Source organism: Sciurus vulgaris, assembly GCF_902686455.1.
Source record: "Sciurus vulgaris genome assembly, chromosome: 2".
NCBI classification, from domain to species: Eukaryota; Metazoa; Chordata; class Mammalia; order Rodentia; family Sciuridae; genus Sciurus; species Sciurus vulgaris.
The window spans coordinates 85,373,933-85,397,969 of record NC_136462.1 but is presented as its reverse complement, the minus strand read 5'-3'; the positions used below and the strand labels follow the sequence as shown (position 1 = coordinate 85,397,969).

Sequence of the window (24,037 nt, the reverse complement as noted above, 5' to 3'; positions counted from 1 at the left end):
TAAATATCTGCCAGTACTTCAGAAAACAAAGAGGACCTGGAAAGATAACAATAAGGAGGTGTGTAGGTTGTTCTGCTTGCCATCCCTCCCATTCTTCGTCTTTTGCCTTCCTCTGTGCCCTAAGCAGCTGATCTCTGCGAACCATATCACTTAGTTCTCTTATCCTCTGACTTTGTGTGGAATTCAACCAGTGGGAGGTATTGGCAGGAGACACAGGGCAGTTGGAGAAGAGATCATGGTATTTCTCCCCCTAAAATTTCCCTTTATTGGTGCACTTTTGTGATAATGGCTATACTGTTCTAATACTATAGCTTCTATTGAATGTTCCCATCTATTCATGTATTAGTATTCTGCACTAATAGCATCAAAACATTTCAACTAATAGACATCAAAATTTTATGCATTTCAAAAGAAAGCAGGGTTAAGGGCACATAAATTTCATTTCACCCGAGAGGGGAAAATGAGAATTTTAAATATATATTAAGAGGTTTTACGTATTTGCTCCTTATTGTTTTCTATCATTACTTTTTATTTTTTAAATATTTGAGGGGACTTTATCAGAATGATTCTTCCTATCTACTATCAATATTTGAAACAAAATTTATTTAATGTCCACTAAAATTTTATAAAGTATACCTTATCTGTAAAAATTGGTTATTTTTACTAAGTCAGAATACAAAATTATGTCTACCCATGTAACAATTATGTTAAAGTTATGTGCATTTTTGCTACAAACAAAAATAAAATTTGGAAAAATTTAAACCAATGTTTATAAAAAGACAGAAGAATGATCTTTCTTAAATTTCTGGAACTATATAAATTGTGTAGTAATAGTTTAAGTATTCATTGTTTATTTTTATCATCAAACATATACCATTATTTTGATTCCATAGATGCTTATGTAGTAAATTTTGCTTGCTTAAAACTCCTACCTGTTTTTATTTTAAATAATTTAAACCCTACCAATCATATGTTCTCCATCCCCATACTTGAATATTTCTTAGATACCACTTATTCTGTGAGTATGTACACATTCTCAGATATACAGATGAGAAATTAGAATATTAGAATAATGTACACATGTAACCTAAGACACATTGCTATACACAATAAAAATTTAATCTATCTGTCTCTACAAAAAGATCAAAGTCAATGTAAGGACATCTTCTTGATAAAATAAAAGCTCAGAGAAAGTGACCATAATTAAAATGTTTATATTTTAACATATTATTACAATAAAATGAAATGCAATGAAAATTTCAAAATTTAAATTCTCTTTTCATAGGCTAGCTTTCCTAGTTTTTCTTGCAAATTGCTCTACTTCAAAGAAATGTGGATTTCCATTTAAACAATATTCAATTGTTCCCACTACCATTGAATTGCCACTTAGAATTCAGTTTGCTGTACTTTCAAATTCATCTAATTACCCAGAAATATGCAGCTGGGCAAAGAAGGCTATTCAAAATTTTCACCAGAGTCATGAGATACTGCTATGAGTAACTGCAGACTATATATGTTCCATGATAAAAAAAAAATAAATGACAAGTGGTTATGATGTTTATGATGCTTCCAATAATTTCAAGGCCAGAGTCAACCAGTTTTAAATGACTGATTCAGAGTCCAGGACATTTATATGTTTGGGCGATATTTGAGAAATGAACTGGGTGTAACATTAAGCCTGACGTCATCACATTTTAAGCTCACTTTAAAGAGAATTTCTTGAAGAGAATCAGTAGTTAAATATATATATTCTCTACATTTCTTGCAAAATGTAATTTTTCAGTGAAATTCTCAGGGAAGTCATTTTTCATTTTTAATGGATTACTATCACAGATCTAGAAATTTAGAATATGTGAGAATATATGTCGTTATGTCTTAAAAATTGAAGAGTAGACAGTTTTATGATTATGAAACTTTATATTCTAGCTTGAAAGTCAGGAAACCTGGGTTCTAATCCCAGTTCTGCCACTAACACACTATGTAGCCAAGCACTAATTACCAGATAAATCTGTGTTTCAGTACTTTCATTTGTAAATTGAAAAGAAAATATATTTCCTTCAACCTCTTTCACAGGGTTATTATTAGGATATATGAAATAAAATTTGTTAAAGTAGTTGGAGTTTGTCAAAAGAAAGATGATCTATAAATCTAAGTTATGATTATATAACACTTTATATCCCATCAGACTTGAAACATCTTGAATCAGAAGAAAAGTGAGTACAATTATTAAGAATCTGGAAATAAACTTTTTGGAATAGGGAATATTAAAAACATCAATTTATCATTTTGAAAAAGTTCTTCAATGATGCTATCTTACAAAAAATCTGGTAATGGTGATTGAAACTGAATGCAGTATTAGCCTTATTTCTAATATACCAGATAGGTGACAATTAACAATATTTTCATCATCCATCTCCAATTTCATGAGATATCTTGAAAGTAGAATGTATTAAGATATTGGCTACTGATTGGGGAAGGATAAGGAATAAAGGAAAGGTAGGGATTAACTTTTAACCAGATTAGTAGAGGACAATGCCTTTAAAAATAAGGGATGATTAAGTGTGTGTTGGGATGACAGTTAGGAATCTGCTAAACCAAGATATTGACCCTTGATCTGAACATAACTATAGATGCAGGTGTCTAGCATTCTTTAAATCACATTTTGGAGAGCTTTACCTAGTTCTGTTAGCTAGAATTTGGAGATGCTGGCATCCTTGATGAAGACCTTAAAAAATATCTTTCTTCTTTACTATATAGTAGTTAAAAAGAATGAGATAAATCTATACAGAGTGATACAGAATAATGTCATACATATATTTGGAAAAACAAAGTATAGAACAGTGAATATAGTGTGCTTCCCTTAGTGAAAAATAAAAGTGATATATACTTACATCTTCATAAACTCATTCTGGAAAGATACAGAAAAATGGATAATGGGTTGCCTCCCAGGAAGGGACCTGGGGGACTGGAGTTCTGAGGAGGGATAAAGAATAATGTTATTCCTTGCTCTGAAATCTACAAGTCTGATATGTACATAGTCACTCTAGCTTTCTTCTGAGTAGTGTTTGCATAGTATTTATCTTTTTCTATCCTGTTACTTTTAATCTGCCTGTGTTTTTATACTTAAAGTGGACTTGATATAGTCAGAATGTAGTTGGGTCTTGTTTTGTGTTCAATCTTTCAATTTCCATTTTAGATGTTCAACATTTACATTAAATGTGATGATTGATATTGTTGGATTTAAATCTACCACTTTGATATTTGTTTTCTGTCACGTATTTTTCTCTCTCCTTTTCTGACTTCTTTTAGTATGAGTATTTTATATGATTTCATATAATCTCTATTTCCTTTTTGGCTTATTAAATATAATTATTTTGTAATTTTTTTGTTTTTCTTCAGGGTTTACATATGACAGATGCTGTGATGAGTGCATTTATATGTATTTAATTCTCACCTCATTAAGTAGGTATAAATATTCTTATTTTATGGAAGATGGAAAAACATCTTGCTGAATTTACAAATTAATGTCTCAGAACTAGAATTCAAACCCAAGCTTGTCTGGCTCTAAAACATATTTTGTAGTTTTAGGAAAATATTGGAATAACCTTTCAGTCTTTGATATAGTTCATAGTGCATAAAAGGGAAATGTGGGCTAAAAATTGAATTATTATTATAAATTATTGAATATATACATGGATATTATACAGAGGAAAGAGCTCTAAGCATCATGGATTGCCAGATGCCAGAATATGGAAATAAAGTCAAGAATACGATACTGTATCTCTCTCTCTTCTTTTAAAACAGAATGCAGTAAAGCAAAGAATGAAGAGTTAGCTATTTGCTAAGATAAAATATTACCCTTAAGGTAAACTTTTAAAATATGTTGCTGAGGTTTGTATGCAATGCATATTTCCTTTCAGATGTTTATAACTGACTAGAAATTGATTGAAGTCAATACAGACTTTGAAAGTCTAAGTGCCATTAAAGGTGGTTTGGGAGGTTTTATATTTTATAGGCCCCCTGCAATCTCTTAACACCCTTGAAATAAAATATCTTTGATACAGAAATTCTAGAACTACTACTGTTGGGGAAAATAATTAAAGAAAAAGGATATGCCACCAATGTATGTAGATGTTGTAGTTATCTTCTGTGATAGTTATTTGTACTCCTAGAGTATAAAAGTATTTATACTCCTAGAGTATAAAATGAATATATTAATAAAGGGAATTAATGTAATGATACTGCTTACTTGATAAGAGAAGTTGATTTCATCTTCACCAAATAATATAATTAATTTACTAATTTTAAGAGTTCAATGAATTTTTTCAGTTGCACAGCATTGTGTAAGTACTACTACTATCAGAGTAGAACAGGTTCCTCACCTGAAAAAGTTTCCTCAAGACCCCTTGTCTTTGACCACTTTCCCTCACTCTTGACACAGTATGCTGACTGATCTGCTTTCTACCACTGGAAATTTTGTTTTTTCTAGAACACCATGTAAATTAAATCCTACAAAGTATAGTTTTTGTGTTTGATTTCTTTCTTTTAGCATGCTTTTGAAATTCATCCATGTCACCATGTGTATTGCTAAGCAATATTTTATGGGTATGCATATTCCACAATTTGTTTATTCATTCTCCAGTTGATGGAGATTTTGGATTGTCTTTATTTTTAGTTATTATCAGAAATGCTGCTATAAATATTCACATATAATTCTGCAAGAACTTATGTGTTCTACTCTCTGGGTATTTATGAGAAGAATTTCTGAATCATAAGGTAAAGTTTGTTATGCTTATATCATACTGTTTTACAAAGAGATAGTATCAGTTTTACACTTCCACTAATATATCAGAGTTTCAATTGTTCCATGTCCTCATCAACACTTGGTATTGCCATTATTTTTAACTTTATTTTATTAGTTGTATATTGATATCTCATTATGTCTTTAATTTATCAAGCAAAGTTTTGATGAAGGAAGGAAATATATTTCCAATTTGTATTCTCCCACTGGCAAATGAATGGGCTAAAATATTTAAATTCTGTCAGAATTTGCTTCTATAAGTTTCCTATAGTATGATCTATACTGGATGAAACATTATAGTTGAGTTTTCGCAACTATGGAAAATTGAAGAGTATATCCTATACTTTCCTATAACTTCATTAAGGTATGGCTTACCTATGAGAGGCGTCTGTGAATCAGTCGTCTTCCCTCCCTTCTTCCCCTCCCTACCAATCATCCATTCTTCTATCATCTACTTTATTTATAAAGATAATGAATGTGTTCATTTTGGAAAATTCAAACAATATGGAAAGGTATATATGAGAAAGCAAAAACATTCATTCAATTTCACTACCAGAGACAAACACCATTGACATGTTGGTGATTTTTTTTAGGCCTTGCTCTATGTAAAATAATAAGACTATGTTATTAAAATGGACTACTTAATTCTTACAACAACTATGCATGGTAGATACTATTCATTCTATTTTAGATTGGGAAACTAAAGAACAGAAAGTTTCAGTAAGTCATCTCATATTATAAACTCAGTAAGTGGCAGGGCTCATATTCGAATTGAGGGAATCTGACTCCAGATTTTAAACCACAATCTATACATAATCTATACATAGGCTGTGTGTGTGTGCATCTGTGTGTGTGTGTGTGTGCGCGCGCGCGCATGCATGCATAGCCTTTGTATGCTAATGCAGTCATACTAATCTCATGGATATATTTACATGTTAATAAATATAGGTATACACCACTCTATAAGTTGCATAATTTTTTACTCTATGGGTGTACTATAGTACACTTACTGTCTGGATATACTATGGTATGCTGATTTAATTAATTACCTAATTATTGATATTTGGCTTACTCTACTTTGCAATATTGTAAACCACAATGTAAGAACCACTTTGGTATATACAGTCCTGTACTATTTCCAATTATCTCCTTAAGATATATCCCTAAAAATGAGAATGCATAGTCAAAGTGTATATACATTAAAAATTTAATATATAACACCAAAGTGGTATTTAATGAGATTGTTCCTTTTGTTTTCTACACTAGAGATTGAACCCAAGGGTAACCTACCACTGAGCTACAACTCCAGCCCATTATTTTTTATTTTTCATTTTGAAACAGGGTCTTACACTAAGTTACCTGGGTTGACCTCGAACTTGTGATCCTTCTACCTCAGTCTCTCAAGTAGCTAGGATTACAGGTGTGTGCCACTGTGCCCAGTGGGCTTTTCCTATATTCTTGCCAATATTGAACTCTTTATCAAAATTTTTAAAAATGTTGTGAATGGCTCTAAACAATGAGTTTTTTAAAATGTACAAGTGATGCATATATATTCTTCTAAAATAGTCAATACAAATGTATATTAAGTAAAACGAAGTCTTATTTTCTATTCTTCTTTTCAGAAGTATCACTGTAGCAGTTCAACATGTAACTTTGTAGAGATTTTATCATCTACTCACAAATTTCTGCATATTTATTTGTTAAATTTTGCTTTGATACAAGTGGAAATATGTCTGGGAAAATATTTCTGTTTTTCTTTAAATGTTACACAGTATTTCATGTGGTGGTACAATAATGTAATAAACAGCTCTATTTGTGAACATTTTGATTAATTATAGATTTTTTTCAGTAAATATCATTAGGCACTTATTACATGCCAGGACTATTCTAGAAATAAATAACAAAGTTCCTGCTCTGATGATTCCATTTCTGAAAATGCTGCTGTAATGGATCCTCCTCCTCCTCCCCTTTCCCCTCCCCCTCCTATTCCTTCTTCTTCTTCTTCTTCCAGTGCTGGGTATCCAACCCAGGACCTTGTGCGTGCTAGTGAAGTATGCTACCATTTATCTGCTGTTCAAGCCCTCTTGTACAGTTTTGCACATATATGACTGCAAAATATTTCTGTAGAAAAAAGTCTAAACGTTTAAATTTTTGACAAAAGAACATGTAAGAGGACATCAAAAAGTTTTAGTTGAGTGAGTGAGTAAAGATTGCTCTTTACAGCTAAATTATAGACTCAATACATAGGTAGATATGTTTTATTTGATGTATATAGTGGTTTCAATTTTGAACTCAGTCTCTAACCTTTAAAAAAAGGAGTTAACTAAAATGAAGATTTCTGTCACTTCTTGAAAAAATCAGTCTCTGGTAATACTGGGTCTACATGTGCATAGGGTAGCCAGAACAAAGTGATGAGTAATGATTTGCCACAGTCCTCAACAATAACTGCCTTACACCAGACCACTTCATTCACTTATGTTATTCCGGGATCCTATAGATTTTAAATGTGTTGTTCTCCAATAAGGAACAAAGGAAAAGATATTTTTAAAATGACAGACTCTTGGTCCCATAATGCTTACCAATTACCTCATATATTAATTTATATAATCAAATCATTGTCAGCAACAGTGCTGTTCATCTTGGAAGCATAGAAAAAGGAGATTCAGGAGGTCAATGATGGAAATACCTTTCCAAATATAGCCTGAAGATAGGATATTTTAGCCAAATATTTCAATGGCAGATTATAGTATACTGGTTAAGGGCTACACTGCTTGTGTTCTAATCTTGGTTCTGATTCTTATTAGCTCTGATACTTATTAGCCTTTTATCAGGCCATTTTACTTCTCTGTGTTCCGTTTCTTCATCTGCAAAATGGGATAACAATGCATCCTATTTCATGAGTTCTGATATTTAAATAAGTGACTAGCCCATAGTAAGCTGAAATTATGACATAAATTATAACACATCCTGATACCTTTAAATTTGTGCTTCAAATAATTGTGTTTATTTTTTTCACTAAATCCTCACAATGCAATGTCTCATTCTGATAACTTCCTATATATCACGACTTTAGGAAGATGGACTGAAATCTTTTCAAGGTTTCTGAAGAGTAACTACCTGTAGTATTTTCAATTTGATTATCTGAATCTTTATCAATCAGTACATCAGTGAGATGTACTGCCAAGGAAGCAGAATTCAGTGACAGCTTGCAAGTTTTATTACCAGCAACAGTGTTTGGCTATGGAGAGTTTCCTTAAGTGAGCTGGCAAAAGATTGAGATTTGGAGGCTGATTTTTCTGTTCACCTATTTTGTTGGTCCTACGAGCCAATCCATAGTCATTTGTATGTAACAATTTGAAACTCTAGGAAGTTTCAGAATGCCTTTGAAAAGTGAATCCTGAGCAAGACATTCCAATGTCTTACCAACAGAGCTGCTTTAGGTTATACTGATAAGAAATGTCATGTTGACATTTACTCAGTTGAAGTTATTTTTACACTGTCCATATAGGGGTCTAACCAAGTGCTTTTTAAATTTGGGCAAATTATGTATAGGCAAATGCATATTAGTAGTTTAAAATAAGTTTTCCCTATTAACTTATGATTCTTCTTAAAAACATTTTGCCAGGATTCAATATTAATGTTAGTATGCTCAAGATTAGTATGTTTGTTTGGAAGTAAACTAAAGCATTTCCTTAAAAATACTGTTGTTTATAATTTGGAATTTCACAAATTTAGCTTGGCTTTCCTTCAAATACTATTCTTAATTTGAATAAACTCTTCATTCTCCATTTCTTATTCCAGCAGGGCATAGTATCAACAGTAGTATAAATATTCCCACTTTTCATTATGTGATTTTGGGACAGTCACTTTGTCATGGTATGGTAACCATGGAGGTGTCTCACTCAGATTTCCCCTCAAAAGTACCTCTTATGGAAAGTGCAGATGACTGACAGACATCAGTTGCCATACACTTGGAATTCATGTCAGACCATGCTTCTCTCAGGTTACTTCTAACATTTGAGAACAGTGAAAGTACACATCCAGGCCTTGCCTGTCTGCACAGCCTTAGGTGGTACTGCGAGCGGACTGCCTCTACAGGCTTGGAATCCCACCCAGCACAGCATCCACAGAAAATTCACTTCATAGAAAAGGAGGTACAGGAATGGTCTATGTCCATGAGATCTAATTGTTATATACTATATTATTTAGGTGAAACTAGCCTCATAAAGTACTGTAAAGGCCTACGAAGTCACAGCTAAACCAGTAGCTCAGAGATAACAATCTTCAAGGATGGTGGGCCATGATTTATGATATAACATGGGCACTACATCAGAGACCTTAATGTGTCTCTTATAGGAATACGTGGATCTGAGAATGAAGGCATGAAAGCAAGAATGGGCCCATTTACAATTATTCCCAATGACCCAATGGGGAACTTTGTGTTTTGCTTAGCAAAACTCTGGGCTGGGCAGAGGTAGAGATCTTGGTCTTCAAAGGTTTCCTCTCTTGCAAGGGGGTAGAACAAGGATTCATTAAGTTATAATAAATGTATAGTTGTACATTTTTGGTTCTTTGCACCCAGGGTCAGTATGCAGGGGAAAATGATTAGCAGGAGGAAATGAGAGTACTTTTACACATGGAGAATAAAGTAGTATACATGGGGAACCCAGGTTATCTGGGTTATTGGGAGCCTCTTAGTATTCCTTTACACAAATGTATTTGTGTATAGGTAAGTGTAGCAACTCAGACTAAAAGATGATGATGACCAGTGGTTTACAACTCCTAAGAAATAAATTCTTGGATTATACTATCAGGTAAATCAACATGATTTGAGTGAGAGCCGAGAGTGAGGGGAATATGGAGTAGGTAGTGAGGACAGGACAAGTATCAGTGTGGCCTGAGACCAACTACAATAATAAGGACTACAGCCTGTCCCATCCACCTTCCTTTTCTGAGTTTATCCTTAGAAAGAAAGGTTTATAGGAATCATGGAGAAGTTACATCACAAACATATGAATAAATTTGTAGTCTCTAACTTCTGCACTACTAAATTTGCTTCCTTCTGTGAATCTACATAAGGTACTTTTAAGAAATAAAGAGAAAATATTATAGGTGTTTTTCCTGCACTGCTCTCAGGCAATGACTAAGCACAATGAAGATACCCAAACTGGCCAATCTGAAATTCCTCTAATGCGCTCTTTGGTTTAGGGCTACCTATCAGTCTGAGCAAGATTTTCAGAATTGCGCTGCAAACTGCAATCTTATTACTTACTATTCTTTCCGCTTTCACAGGTTTCAACCTTCATTGCAATTTGAGTCTCTCTGCTTTCTGCTCTTTCCTTTTTCCTTCCCATTTTCTTCAATCAATTTTTGCTAACCCTGGTTGGCGAATGCTTCTCAGAAGATGGTTAATGACACACTGGGCTTTTTGTTGTTGCTGTTCTTAATTTTGGCAAAAGAAAATGATATTCACATTAGGTGATTAGAATGATTTAAGACCTCTATAGGAAAAGCAGAGAATAGCCCAAACTTTAGCTTCTGATAGAACTTATTTTTGTTTCTTTTTCTTTGTGTTTTTTTTTTTTTTTAAAGGGTCAAGAATTGCTCTGGTTTTGTGGGGTTTAAAAAAAAAACTCAAAAATTTTATGAATCTAAGAATAACTGATAGCTGGGTCAAGACCATTTTGATTTATTTTTGTTTTAGTAATGCAAATATGTCTATTGAACTATAACAAATTGAACCTACTATATGTATAGTGGCCCTGATTGGACATTTAGCATTGAGCTTTGCATGGTGATTCTGAGAAGATACAGTGAGGAAATACAAAACTTTTAAAAGAGACAATACATGTAACAGTGTTATATTAGAAAACCAGAACATTTCATTAATTGAATTTATGTAAGATGTTTTAAAAAGAAGGAAGAGATACTGAGAGAAAAGTTTTCTCAAGGGATAAAAAGAACCTGAAGGAAAGATAAAAACAAAGGTCCTAAGAGGAAGCCCAGGAGCTAAACATAGAGTGACCTGAAGAATGGCCTCAGCATATTTCCTAATATATAGTTTAACCATAGGATGTACACACTGTAATGAATGTTTGTAGAGGATGTCTTTTAAAAAGCTTCCAGAGCTCTGATAACTGTATTAGAGAGAAACACAAACATAATCTTAAGGATGTGGTTTTAGAAAGAGGACCTCAGTGTCTCCTCTCCCCATCTTTATGGGAAAGTAACAAGAAAACAATAGTAAGAAGAAAATACAAGAGGAGTTTTTGGGATGTTCTAAATCCATTTCATCAAAATCACTCATCATGTTAATTATTACTAATTTCACACAATCTCCTAAAAAAATGATGGCAGAAGGCCAGAGTAATCTTCCTGGCATGGAAATTCATTATATTGGCTTTCTGTGATCCTAGACAACCTGGCTTCATTCAATTTATTTCCCCCTATCTCCAATATACCATCTCAACTTGTCAGGTTGATCTGCCCACTTATTCAACATACCATATGTATTCCTATCTTTCTGCCTGTGTCTGGAAAGTACCTATTCCTTCTGTTCAACTCTGCTCATCTTTCAAGTCCTATCCTTACTCCAGCCTTAGTTTAGTTCTTACCATATGCACCACCTAACTTGTTGCTTTCTTGTTGTTTGTTCAATGTGTTTTCCCTACCCAACCAGACTACAAACTACTTGAACACTTGACTCACTTTGCAAATATTCAGAATTGCAGAATTTTAAAACTAAGTGATTTTGGATGCTAAAACTGATATGTAGATTGTTACTGCTGTAGTCAACCATACCAAGTATTTGGTGCAAATGAAAACATTACAGTATAATACATTAAATGCCTACCTATGCACATTTAAGACACCAAGCTTCTTACATATATTGTCTTATTTAGTTCATCATTCTCATAGCTTTCTTTTTCTAAAACCCCATGTCTAATTCATCCAATTTTATTGATTCTGTCTTCAAAATAGAGCTGGAATCCTCTCACACCTCATCAAACTCATCATCTTGACTCTAAGCCCTAGCATCTTCCTCCTGAATTATGGTTCCCTAATGTGTTCTCAACAATGCTGTGTAACCTTTCAAACTTTTAGGTCACATGTCTGTTCTAAAGCCTGGGAGGACCTACAAGATCAGACATGATCTTCCCCCTCCATTACTCTAACCTCTTTTTCCACTTTGGCTTCTCTACCTACTCATCTGCCTTGTTCTTTCACCATCCCACAATGCACCTAGAGCATTAGATATAGTTTTTTCTTCTGCCTGGAACACACCTCCAGTTATATACGTTGCTGTCTTCTTCTCAATTCAACTCACCTCACCAATAAGGCTTACACTGAAGCTCTATTTAATTCTGCATTTGCCCCTCTACCCTGTGTTGATTTCCCTAAATTTTTCTTTTTAGCACATCTCACTTAACATACTATTTGGTTTTTAACCCATATATATACTGTCTGCTTTCCCTACCTCTACATAAACTCCACGAGGAGAGTGGTCTGTTTTATTCATGGATGTATCCCAAGAGCCTAAAACAGTACTGGTGTATGCAAAACTCAATAAATACTTGGTGAATTTATTATGAAGCTAGATTTTCTCTCTGCAAGGCGACTGTTCTTTGGTTATGAGCCTTAGTAAGTTTCCCAGCTTCTGTGTATAACAAAGAGCAATAACCAGAGATGGTCTAGCTCATTGAGCTAGTCCTGGAATTTAAAATCACCACAGCCCTGCACCTGAGCGGCCCAATTTTATACCCGGACCTCAGAAAGTTTGGAGGATAGAGGCGTTATAAGCCAAACAGCTAAAGTGTGTAGCTAGTTTCTTGGGGGCGGTTGAGGGAGGGAAACTTCCTCTACCCAAGCAGTTTCAACTCTGAGCACATGTGACTTCCAGTAGTACCTTTACCAAAACAAATTCAGCGCCACCCAGGGTCGGGGGTGCGGGGCCGGCCTTGCCCTTCTCCTGGCAGCTTCAGTGCCCTCACTTAGGTGGTTATGCCGTGCCTAAACATTATTTTTTTCCGGGCCAGGCTGACCCTGGTACAGGGCGGTGACGCGGAGGCTGCGCTCCCTCAGGGGCCAGACGTCCCGCGGGCAGCAAAAGGCTCAGCAGCGCGGGTCTGCGGACAGGCGGTGGCGTGAACACCCGGGCGAGGCCCCGGCGCCTCACGCGAGCAGCCCCGGAGGCTTCGGCCCCGCCCCTCCCGCCGCACGCACGCGCACTGCGCCCACCATGAGGGTCGCGGCCCTGATCAGGTAACGTGGCGCCGGGGCCGCCTACTTCTGGTTCCTTCCTGCAGCCGCTGGCGCCCACCGAGCGGGTGTCTGGGTCCCCGCCGCGGGTCTGTCCTCGGCGGCTCCTCGGGCCACAGGAAGAGGCGGAGCCTTCGGGCTGCTGCCTGGCTGCTAGGTCCGGCCCTGGCTAGCGCTCGGCCCTTCCCGGCCGTTGCTGCCTCTCCTCTTTGGGCCCACACACTTGGATTCACATTGGGAATATTTTAAAAAGTCCTGATGACTGGGTCCCACCTGGCTTCGCTGGTTTAATTACTCTAGTGCGACCGGGCGTCGGATTTTTAAAAGCTCTAATGTTAGGCTCTGAAGTTTGAGAGCCACTGCTTGACTCCCCTTATTCCGTTTAATAACTCCTGCCCTTTTCTCCCCAGCTTTCTTCTAACCCTTCTTTAGTTCCTTCAAGTTCGCCGGGCCGCGGTGCCCTAACTTTTTCCCTGGACCTTCTAGTCCCGCCCCTCGCAGTAAGGCCACCTTTCCCTGGTCTTCCATCGCACTTGGGTTGCCTGCCTGAGCGAAGTGGATTGCATATGGCATCCTCATGTTTCTGTCTTGGAGCTCAAGTACAAAGTGGGAATCTCTTCTGGCAGAGAAGGAATTGTGCATTTTATACTACATCTAGTTGCAGTTGCTTCGGTTGCTCATCATTGCTCTAATGACATGTTAAAATATTCCAACAGGAGTTTGAAGTATATAATGACCCATCTTGTTTAGGTATATAGATAAACAAACCCAAACCAAGCCAGTTTACATTTCTCAATACTCAGTGTATAAATTGAGGCAAAGGGGAACATACTAGCAATATTACAAAAGGGAATTTAGTCTACTTAAATATTTTGTTTTCCGAGATTTGGATCGGAACGGTGCCTGAAATACACTGCCACAGTACATTTACAGATTTTGTAGATTTCATAACGTTTAATTCAGTGCTCTAGGTAATTGATGGTAATTGACAAAATTGACCAATTAAAGGCTCCAGATTCCAGTCTCTCTGTAGTGACTGAAATATTCCAATTTCTCCTACCTAAATGCCATTCTTAGAAAACTAGACTGTACTGTCACACTAATCATTGTTATTCAGTAAATTGCCCATGAGAAGGGAATGATTAAGCTTTAAACGTTGTGGATTTCATTTGCTCTAGAGATATTAAGAATTAAAGTAGCCCAGGAAATGAGTAACTCACATCCACAGTCATTTTGCCAAAAATTTAAGGATTAACGTAATACACAACATTAGACTTATTGGTGGGGAGGAGAGAAGATCAGTGTAGTCTGTCACACTAAATATTCTGTAAAGTGCATACGCTACTTTTATAATAATTTACTAAAGAAAGCAATGTTGGAAAATTCTTGCCCAATTTCAATAGCTATATAAATGTTAGATACGCCATAAGAATGAATTCAAAGCCATATGTGTATATACATATATTAATGCTTATGATGTATGTATACCTATGTATTATTTATTATGTATGTTATATATAGTTATGTATTAGATGTATGCATTTAAATTTGAACACTGAATCGATTTGCAATTTTGTTTGTGCATATATGGCTGTATAACAGAGGTAGGATACGTGTTTGCATTTTAGGGAGTAATTGAAACTGAGGTTGGTATGTATTGTTAGACCATATAACATTATTTTTCTAATACATAAACAGGTGTTATCAGAGTTTACAGTTGATTGACACCTTGAGTATTATTTAAGCAAGGCCCTTCTCTAATTATATAATGAAGCATATAAACCCAAGCACAATGAATAATTTAGCTTAATATCCCTGAGTTGGAAACTAAAACTCAGGTCTGTAGGATTTCTCACCTAATCTATACAGTCATTCCCAGATATTCATGGGGTATTTGTTTCAAGACCTCCATGGATACCAACATCTGCAATTGCCAAGTGCCTCATATAAAATGGTATATATATCCTATGCACATCCTCCCATGTACTTCATATGATCTGTAGATTACTTGTAATACCTAACAGTGTAAATAGCTGTCATGCTATATTGATTAGTGAATATTGACAAAACAGTGTATTTGTTCAGTATAGATGCAATTTTTTCAAATATTTTCACTTGACTGAATCCATGGATGTGGAATCCATAGAGAAGGAGGGTTTACTGTACTGCATAATTCATGAAATTTTAAGAGGAGAGTAAGGTAGTCAGCATTTTCCAGAGTTGTTTGCCCTTGAAAACTTTTGTTCTTCAACTGTGTGTTAGGTGAGAAATCCTGCAGAGCAGTTAACTTTTGTTGGTCATTAGTGTTCTGTAGAACACAACTTGAGAAATAATGCTTTGAAACCATATATAAAAAGTTAGCATATTTTAAAATAAATTGTAAGACTAAGTTCTGATTGTGAATGCATGCTCTTTAATTATTCATATTCTATGATATTGTTCATATCATAGAATTAGTTTCTTTTTATTTGGGGAAGTTTTGAAAGACCTACTTATATGTATCTGAATTTGAAGAGAGAGAGGACTCTTTTATACTTCCCTTGCCTTTTGCACTCTCCTTCTCCTTGAGAAGGTCTGGAATGAGTTGTATGTACGGTGGTAGCTGAAGTACTGATAGTACTGATGTTTAATTCAGCATTTTGCTTTTCATCTCTACAGAATCTGAAACCATGTATGTCACACTTTGTCTTGAAATTGGGACTCATTTTTAACTTAGTAGAATTTTTTCTAAGAGATATATGTAATAAATATTTAGCTAGGATGTAAGTTTTAAAATAGTTTTTATTTGTAAAGCACTTTTTATGTTAAGTAAAACTACCATCATGAACCTAAGAGTTATTATACTTTATTTGGAATGCTCTTTGTTATAATGGTATATAATTTTAAAAGATCTCCTAAGTTGCAACTTTTGACATTCAGAAAAATTTGCTTACAACATGGAAATTAATGTGTCTTATTGCATTCTTATTATGAAACAGTCCCTCATATATTTGGAAAAGCTGAGTAAATAATGTGTTTTATATTGATATCTAGTTATTCTATGTTGAATGATGGTCAGTAACCTGATAATTCATGTTCTCTCTCTCACTCTCTCTGTCTCTCTCTTGCGCTCTTATTTATTTATTTATTTTTTTAGTGGTGGTAAAGACAGCTGTTATAACATGATGCAGTGCATTGCTGCAGGGCATCAGATTGTTGCTTTAGCAAATCTAAGACCAGATGAAAACCAAGGTAAGTGTATGATTTTATTGAGAACTTCTCCAAATGACTGAAACTCAGATTTATAAGTGCATTCTATTATATGCAATTCTATTATATGCAGTAGACGGAGGGGGAAAAAAAGAATCAGTATATATTTAACCATATTAGATGTTCAATTCTGCATAAAAGTCATCGTTGTTTTTACTTACATACCCTTTAATCTTCATAACAACTCCTAGAAAGAGGCATTATTATTGTTACTTTTAGTAGACTGGAATACTGAAGTTTCTGAATCTAAGTTGTCTAAAGTAAAATAGCCAGCACAAACTTCCAGAGCTGAGACTTGAATGCTTTTATTTCAGAATGCACTGCCATTCCACTACACCTTATTTCCAAGTGTTGCAGGCAGTATATAGGTAGGTAAGATACAGTCTCATGAGTCAAGGAGCTTGGAAGTAAGACATATATTCTTTTTTTTTTTTATATTTTTTTTAGCTGTCTGTGGACACAATATCTTTCTTCCATTTATTTATCTTTATGTGATGCTGAGTATCAAACCCAGGGCCTCACACATGCCAGGCAAGCACTCTACCACTGAGCTACAACCCCAGCCCAGACATATATCTTAATTCATTTTCACTTTGAACCACAGATCTCATTTTGGCTTTTCTTTCTTTCTTTTTTTTCCCCCAATTAGAATTAAAAAAAAAAAAGTGTTCACAAATTTGCTTTTATTCTTTTGTTAAATCTATATAATTAAACTGCTTAAGTCTAAAGGAGAAAAGATTAGCACTGGCCTAACTTTACAATTTTTACTTATACATGTCTCTTCTAGTAAGGTTTTTTTATCATCCCCTTACATAATTTATTTTCAGACTCTGCTTTTCACTTACTGTTATTTTAGAATGAATAAAATGAGTGGTATATGTGAAAATATTAATCATAGTTCCTGGTATGAAGTAGGTATCCTGCAAATTTAGTTGAATGAGAGTGTAACACTAAATATTTCCTTTCTTCCCTTCCTCTCTTTTCCCTTTTCCTTCCTGCATTCTTTTTTCCTTCCCATCTTTTCTTCCTTTTCTCCTGTGCCTTCTCAGGGCTGCAAGTCAGTAGTATTTTTATTTATCTAATTTTATAGTTGTTTTCTATTAATTTTACCTTAGTCCTGTATCCCCAAGTAAATTGATTATAATTTTGAAAGGAGAAATCATAACTGTTATTTTCCTTTGAGTATTTCTATGCACTTGGGATAACTTTTTGACCATGGTTAGAGTTCACTCAAAGTTTGTTGCTAGACCAATGAATAGTGAACACACTTGAATTAGCCCTGAAATAGTGAGCAGTTATTTCAGTCAGATATATGAATTTTCTTTCCTTCTGTGATCAAGACCCAAGTAATGTTGGAAGCGAGGTGGAAAAATAGAGATTACAGTATTTTATAAAGACAAATAGAACATAATCCTATAGAGATTCAGGGGTAGATTACACTCTAAGGGTCCTATTGATGGGTAATAGCTACTTTTTTTTTTTTTTTTTTTAAGTAGTGAGATTTTCTGAAAATGTTCTTCTAGTTCTAACCTCAAGAAAGAGATAACTCTCCGAGGGTGATCAGGAACTGCTGTAACCTCTACCTTACAAAAGAAGAAAGTATATCTTTAAATTAGACCTGTTAGTGGAATGGAAGCATTTACTTAGAATCGTGTTAGTGATTTAAAAAATTCAATAGTAAGAAGAATTAGAATATTGTAAAGTAAAAATCTGGAAAAATCAGCTGAAACTATTGTAGAAGAGAACGGATTAATGTGGGTTGGTAGATGAGAGAGTTTAGCTAATATTGATTTAAAGTCAGCAGGAAGTTGGGATCATTGAGTGATTCATCGAATGACTTCTGCCTTAAACAAGTTGTAAAAGCAACCACAGTGAAGAATGACTGATAGAGAAGACTCTACTATAGAGCAGAGTTGGTTAGAAGGCATTCACACATTGGATTTTCAGTAGTCTGAAAAGGCATTTATTCACATTTATGGGGATAACATGCGTTTGTCATAAAATTCGCAAAACCATTTCTTTAAATTTGTAGTAGGAACTTTTGTGGTGTGTTAATAGAGGTGCTTCAGGCAACAGTGGAGCCTTTTGGTTTTATTTGATGTCCCACCCATGGTTGCTATGTAGCTTCCACTAATAAAAGTTACATTGTGGTTTGGACTAAATGGAGCCTTAAAGAAAAATTATCTCTTAGGTTTTTGAAGCCAGTAGAATGTTTTAATTATACTAACATTAGGAAGTTCCTTGCTAAGAAGCTCAAATTTCTTTGAATAAATTGATTGAATTATATCAGCATCCCTTAACACTAATTAAAGGATACATTTTAAAGACCCAGTCTAACTTTGAGATGAAGGCTAAAACATTTTTAGGTAACTGGCTATCTATCTCTACTTCCTAGTGGGACTAGGAGTAAGACAGATATCTGATAATCATATGAGTACCATTCTGCAAGAAGACAGTCTGATGTGTGGGTCAGAAACCTAACCTGGTGAGCCAAAATGAAAAATGGCATGTGATAACAGTTTTGATTGTTGAAAAAGTACTTAAAATACCATTCATTCCTTTTAATAGGCTATTTCCACATCAAGGGGAAAGTGGATTTGTTTGGCTTACATACATACATATTTGTCAAAGTAAATAATTTTTGTAACTTTTTGTTAACATGCTGTAAACGTTTTCTGTTACTAAATAACATTTTACAACAGCATTTTCCAAAAATCATCTTTGGAACACAGATACTTCCATGTATCTATCCACATATATATATATAAGATTTTTGTGGATAGATAAATTTATGAGATAGGTCACCCTCTTTCCCCTTGTTGGAAGGCCTAAAAGCATATTAGTATGGGGAGAATTACAGCAGACATTTATTTAGCATTTTTTATCCTCATATTTTGCAAACTTATTTGACATGGATTCATTTTTTCATCCAATAGCTATTAACATCTTATAGGATTTGTATTCTATAGAACACTCTTTAGAAAATACACTTATATTACTGGCTGCCTAGTATTTTATTATATGAATACACTATAATTTTCAATCTATTATAAATGTATGATGAATATATTTGTAGATAATCTTGGTGTTTATTCAGTATTCTTTTTCTAAAACGTAAACTTATGAAATCGAAGTCTATTCCAACATATTTCTAAGTTCACTTATATCACCATAAGATCTGATGTGACTCATCTGTTTTGAATATTTTATGCATATTGTATTTGTGGAATCTTGTGACAACCAGTGATTGTGTTATTGAACAACTTCAGTTGCCATGTTTCTATACATACTTGTAACTGGTCTATCAATATTGAATTTATATATGTTTTGTTGAAGTACTAAATATAAAATATATAAGGAACATATACATTTTTTCTTATAAATGTGTCACCTATTAACCAAATGGATATTTAATTAATAAAGGTTTTTATTACAACTCTGATTTTGTGAATCACCTTGAATGATTTTTTTAAAAAAAACATTTATGTAATAAAATTTATTTTATTTTATTTTTTTAATAAAATTTTTAATTGAATGAAATAATCAAACTTTTGTTACATTGCTCTTTAAACATTGCTGCATTTTGTTTTAAAATTTTTAGTTTTATTTGTAATTAACAGTATAGATGATTAGAGCTGGTATTAACTAAGAGCAGCTGTGGACAAATGTGCAATTTTTTATTCTTTTTGGTATTAGGGTTAGAATCCAGGGGCACTCAATCACTGAGCCATATCTCGAGTGCTTTTTATTGTTAATATTGAGACAGGGTCTCACTAAGTTGCTTAGGGCCTTGCTAAGTTGGTGAGGCTGGCCTTTAACTTTGTCATCCTCCCCACTCAGCTTCCTGAGTTACTGGAATTATAGGCATTCGCCACTGCTCCCAGCCAAATGTACAAGTTTTTGGTGTTATTTCACCATAAATTCAGAGAGATATAGTATTGCAAGCTTTTAAGTCCATGTTGATCCTCTTCAAACAGTAAAACCTACTTGGACTTTGAAATCCATACTTTCAATCTGTTTTACTGATTATTTCCATTTTAATTGTTGCAGTGGGATCTGATGAACTGGATAGCTACATGTATCAGACAGTGGGTCATCATGCCATTGACTTGTATGCAGAAGCAATGGCTCTTCCCCTCTACCGCAGAACCATAAGAGGAAGGAGCTTGGATATAGGACAAGTGTACACCAAACGTGAAGGTGATGAAGTTGAAGATCTCTATGAACTTCTGAAACTTGTTAAGGTATGCAGAGTGATCATTTACATTTTTCTAATTTAGTGTGTAACTGAAAATTTAAATTGTTGAATTATTTAGTAGTAAATGATTTATAACTATTAATAGCCCAACTATTCTCTGAAAGGATTTTTTATCTCTTTTAGGGGAGGGAAAAAAACCCTGTTAATATGCCTTTATATTAAAGGATATTTAAAAATGAAACTTTTGATACAGTCTGACATTCAGGCTTATCAAATGATATTTAATTTTTTTTCCCTTAGAATATTGAGACTGATGGCCATTCAGTAGTAGTTTTACAAAATATTTTTGGAATGTCTACTATGTTCTTGGCATGTGGTGCAAAGCACTTGGGATAGGGCAGTAAACAAATCAGACAAGGCCTATTCTGATAGATCACGCTTTCTAATGAAAGGCAGAAAATAAACAAACAAATAACATGTTTTCTGTTGAAAAGTACTATGAGAACAATGAAGCAGAGTCAAGGAGATAGCAGCTGATAGCAGGGCCTGGCTGGGGGGTGGTACTATAGTTGATCAAGGGAGATCTTTCAGATAAGACAAAGATTAAGTAAACCTAAAGGAAGTAGGAGCTGTGTGCCTTTCTTAAATCTGGTGGAAGAAGTATGAATTAAATACTTCAGTACTGTGTATAAATTTCGCACTAATTAATTTCAGTAGGCAACATTTAGGAGAGAAGCATGGAGCTCATAAATCTAATATGTATTATTCTCATTAAGGTTAATTAATGATGATGATTTTGTCTTGAGCGGTTATCTTTTCATTCTCATTGATAGCCAACCATTCAGTATAATTCAGTGTTCTTCTTAATATGAATTTTTATCCAGTCAGCTACAGTCAAATCATGTAAGGTATATTGATGATATGGCCATTTAGACGAGTATTTCCTGGATATCTTAAAATCTTTTCACAAGGGAAAGGAAGAAAGATTTCTGTTCGTTCCTCTACCAGGGGATCTTGCAGTTCATTTTCTCGTGCTTCATATAAGTTCAGCCTTTTCAGAAGTATTATCATGAACCTCTGTCATGAAAATTTTCTAGTCTCAAATAACTCCTTCATTACAACTTTAAATTTGATACCAATTAAAGCTTAATATGAATTCAGGATTTTGACTTAAATATATGAAGCATTTAAATTCTTTTACAGTTTTCTTGTTTAGAGTGGTTCTTTAGTATGTCAGAAATTTTTCATTTTTATTTAAAAACTGATAGGAAAAACAGTTCTATAATTTGTTATTTAGCTATAGATATGATAAGGAGTAGATGCTTTTCAAAGGAAATCATAGGGGAGATCACATGCTAATTATAACTATTTTGATTATCAAAGAAAGGGGAAGGAATACAAGTTTGCTTTTAATAGGCGGCTTTACAAAATGGTACAATTATGATTTCAACAGTGTTCACTTTGAGATGTGAAATATTGAGTGCAAATCTTGCACTTTCAAAAGCTCTCTTTCAAGGTACACAGAAACTGAAGAAGAAATTTGAAATATAAGCCAATATTACAAAATGGTAGAACTCATATTAGAAGTAATTGGGTTATATAAAAATCACAGACTTGGTAACTTTGAAGAAGCTCTGTGATAACAGCCCTCCAAGAAAAGGAAAGATAATAAATTACTAATCAATTTAATTAAAAATGGGCAGATTAGTAGTAATTAAGAAGAATTTTCCCTTTGATCCCTGCTGTCTTTGGGAAATAGATTCTTTGCCATTATCTTTATAGTAACAGTCAGTTATGACATAAATTAATGCTAATGTTAAATCTTGACAACTTCTGCTTTGGAATTTCATGCATGATAATTATAACTATAGTTGAAAGAGATGTTATCAAGTTGTCTGGTACTAAATAGTTTCTTTTCCTGTGTAAAAATATTAATTTTACTATAGAATATTTTAAGGACATAAATATCAGAAATATATTGTTTTTGTGGAAGACATAGTGTAACCAGGCTTTTATAGTAAAATCCATTTATGAAATACTGGTGTAAAGACTCCTGTAGAGGTCTTACATATTCTAATGAATAATGGAGTAATTGTGGGAAAAAACTAATCTAGAAAAGCTATAATTTTTTAAGTTATCTTCATTTGTTCTAAGAAGAATACAGAACTACATTTTAATTCTTTGAATATTAATGAATCATTGAAAATATTTAGATTTATTTTCATTTTAAACATTTATAGTAGGTTTCAGTTATGCAACTTTCATATTTAAGTTTATTTTTTTTGTTTCTGTAACTCTTTGCCCCACGCAAATATTAGAGTGAGGTGATTTTCTGTTTTACAAGGAATTTAATTTATTTATTGCTGAAAATAAGAGAGGAAAAGTTGGAATACTTTATAGTGTTATAAATTTTCTAGCTATTTTGTTGCAATTATGAAAACTAATAGAAAAGTAATAAGCCTTTATGTCTTATAGATTACCAGGTAACTGTGACAGAGATATATATATCTCAAGGTGTTTGCAAAATTTCTGGCTTTTATGTGACTAATCTTTATTCTTTAGAATTTCTTTAATATTGAAATGTAACTTTGATTCTCAAGTAGTTTAATTTGGCATTATAGATAACCTGTATTATATTCTGAAAAATGTAGTAGTTTTCAGATTGTGTGAGTTTTCTTTTTAAATCACATAAACGATGTAATAGTTTTCAAAAGACACACATAAGCATCATATTTCTATAGAAAACATTTAAGTATCATCATATTATTTCTTTTTCCACTAGCTTGGGACTACTTCCTTTTGAATTTAATGTCCTCTTCTTTTTTATTTAGTTTTACTTCAGTGGAATCATCTTTAAGAAACTTCTTCAGAGAGGGTGCTTTCCATTCCTTATAGTTTTAAAGTGTTCCCATTCTTCTTGGACAGTTTATACATTACTTGAATTTAGAATTTGAGGATGAAAATCATTTTTTTCCTCAAATTGTTGAAAGAATTGTTCACTGTCCTCTATCCTTTGCTGATGTTGATCTGATTTTTCTTCTTTTTTACGTGACTTATTTTTGTTCTCTGTAAACTTTTATGATTGGGTCTTTATGCTTAGTGTTCCAAAATGTCACAATAATGCCACAGTGAACATTGAGGGATTCTTTCCCTGAATCTCTTCCATAATTCCCTATTTCACGGCATATCCCTACCTTCTTTCTCCCATTGATGATTCATGGGTGGGCATGTAATCCTGCTGAAAGTCAGTCACAACAGGGCATTCCTCTGACTATAGTGATAGAATCCATGATGGTTGTATTAATTTATTTTGGTTCTAATAGAATGAAGTGTAGGATGACGGGTGTTGGCAGAAGATAACTCCTCACACATGGAGAGATGTGTTGAGTATAAGACCTCGGACTGCTCTAACTTTTTTTTTTTCTATTTTTTAAAATTTTTAAAAAATTTTCAGGGAAGATTGCTTGATGTTAAATGTGACACTCAAAAAAATGTCAGAGCCAGTAGGACTACAGTGTAAAGATGGCTCT

The 24,037-nt window shown here is 34.0% G+C and overlaps 1 protein-coding gene and 1 long non-coding RNA gene across 5 annotated transcripts in view; one reads left to right on the top strand and one right to left on the bottom strand.

The window, feature by feature from the left end:
* LOC306654183 overlaps window positions 1-12,793 on the bottom strand; it is a 208,989-nt gene extending 196,196 nt beyond the window's left edge. Inside the window, exon 1 of the long non-coding RNA XR_013761899.1 lies at window positions 12,714-12,793. This is a non-coding gene — a long non-coding RNA (uncharacterized lncRNA). The remainder of the gene's footprint in view (window positions 1-12,713) is intronic.
* Window positions 12,794-12,909: 116 nt separating this feature from the next.
* Window positions 12,910-24,037, top strand: part of DPH6 (diphthamine biosynthesis 6) — a 209,966-nt gene continuing 198,838 nt past the window's right edge. For all 4 annotated transcript variants that reach the window (XR_013761892.1, XR_013761893.1, XM_079127488.1 and 1 more), the window contains exons 1-3: window positions 12,910-13,063; window positions 16,197-16,291; window positions 20,360-20,553. Coding sequence is in view for 2 of the 4 variants with exons in the window: in XM_079127488.1 (XP_078983614.1) it covers window positions 13,041-13,063; window positions 16,197-16,291; window positions 20,360-20,553 (312 nt within the window). In the remaining 2 variants the exon portion in view is untranslated. The remainder of the gene's footprint in view (window positions 13,064-16,196; window positions 16,292-20,359; window positions 20,554-24,037) is intronic.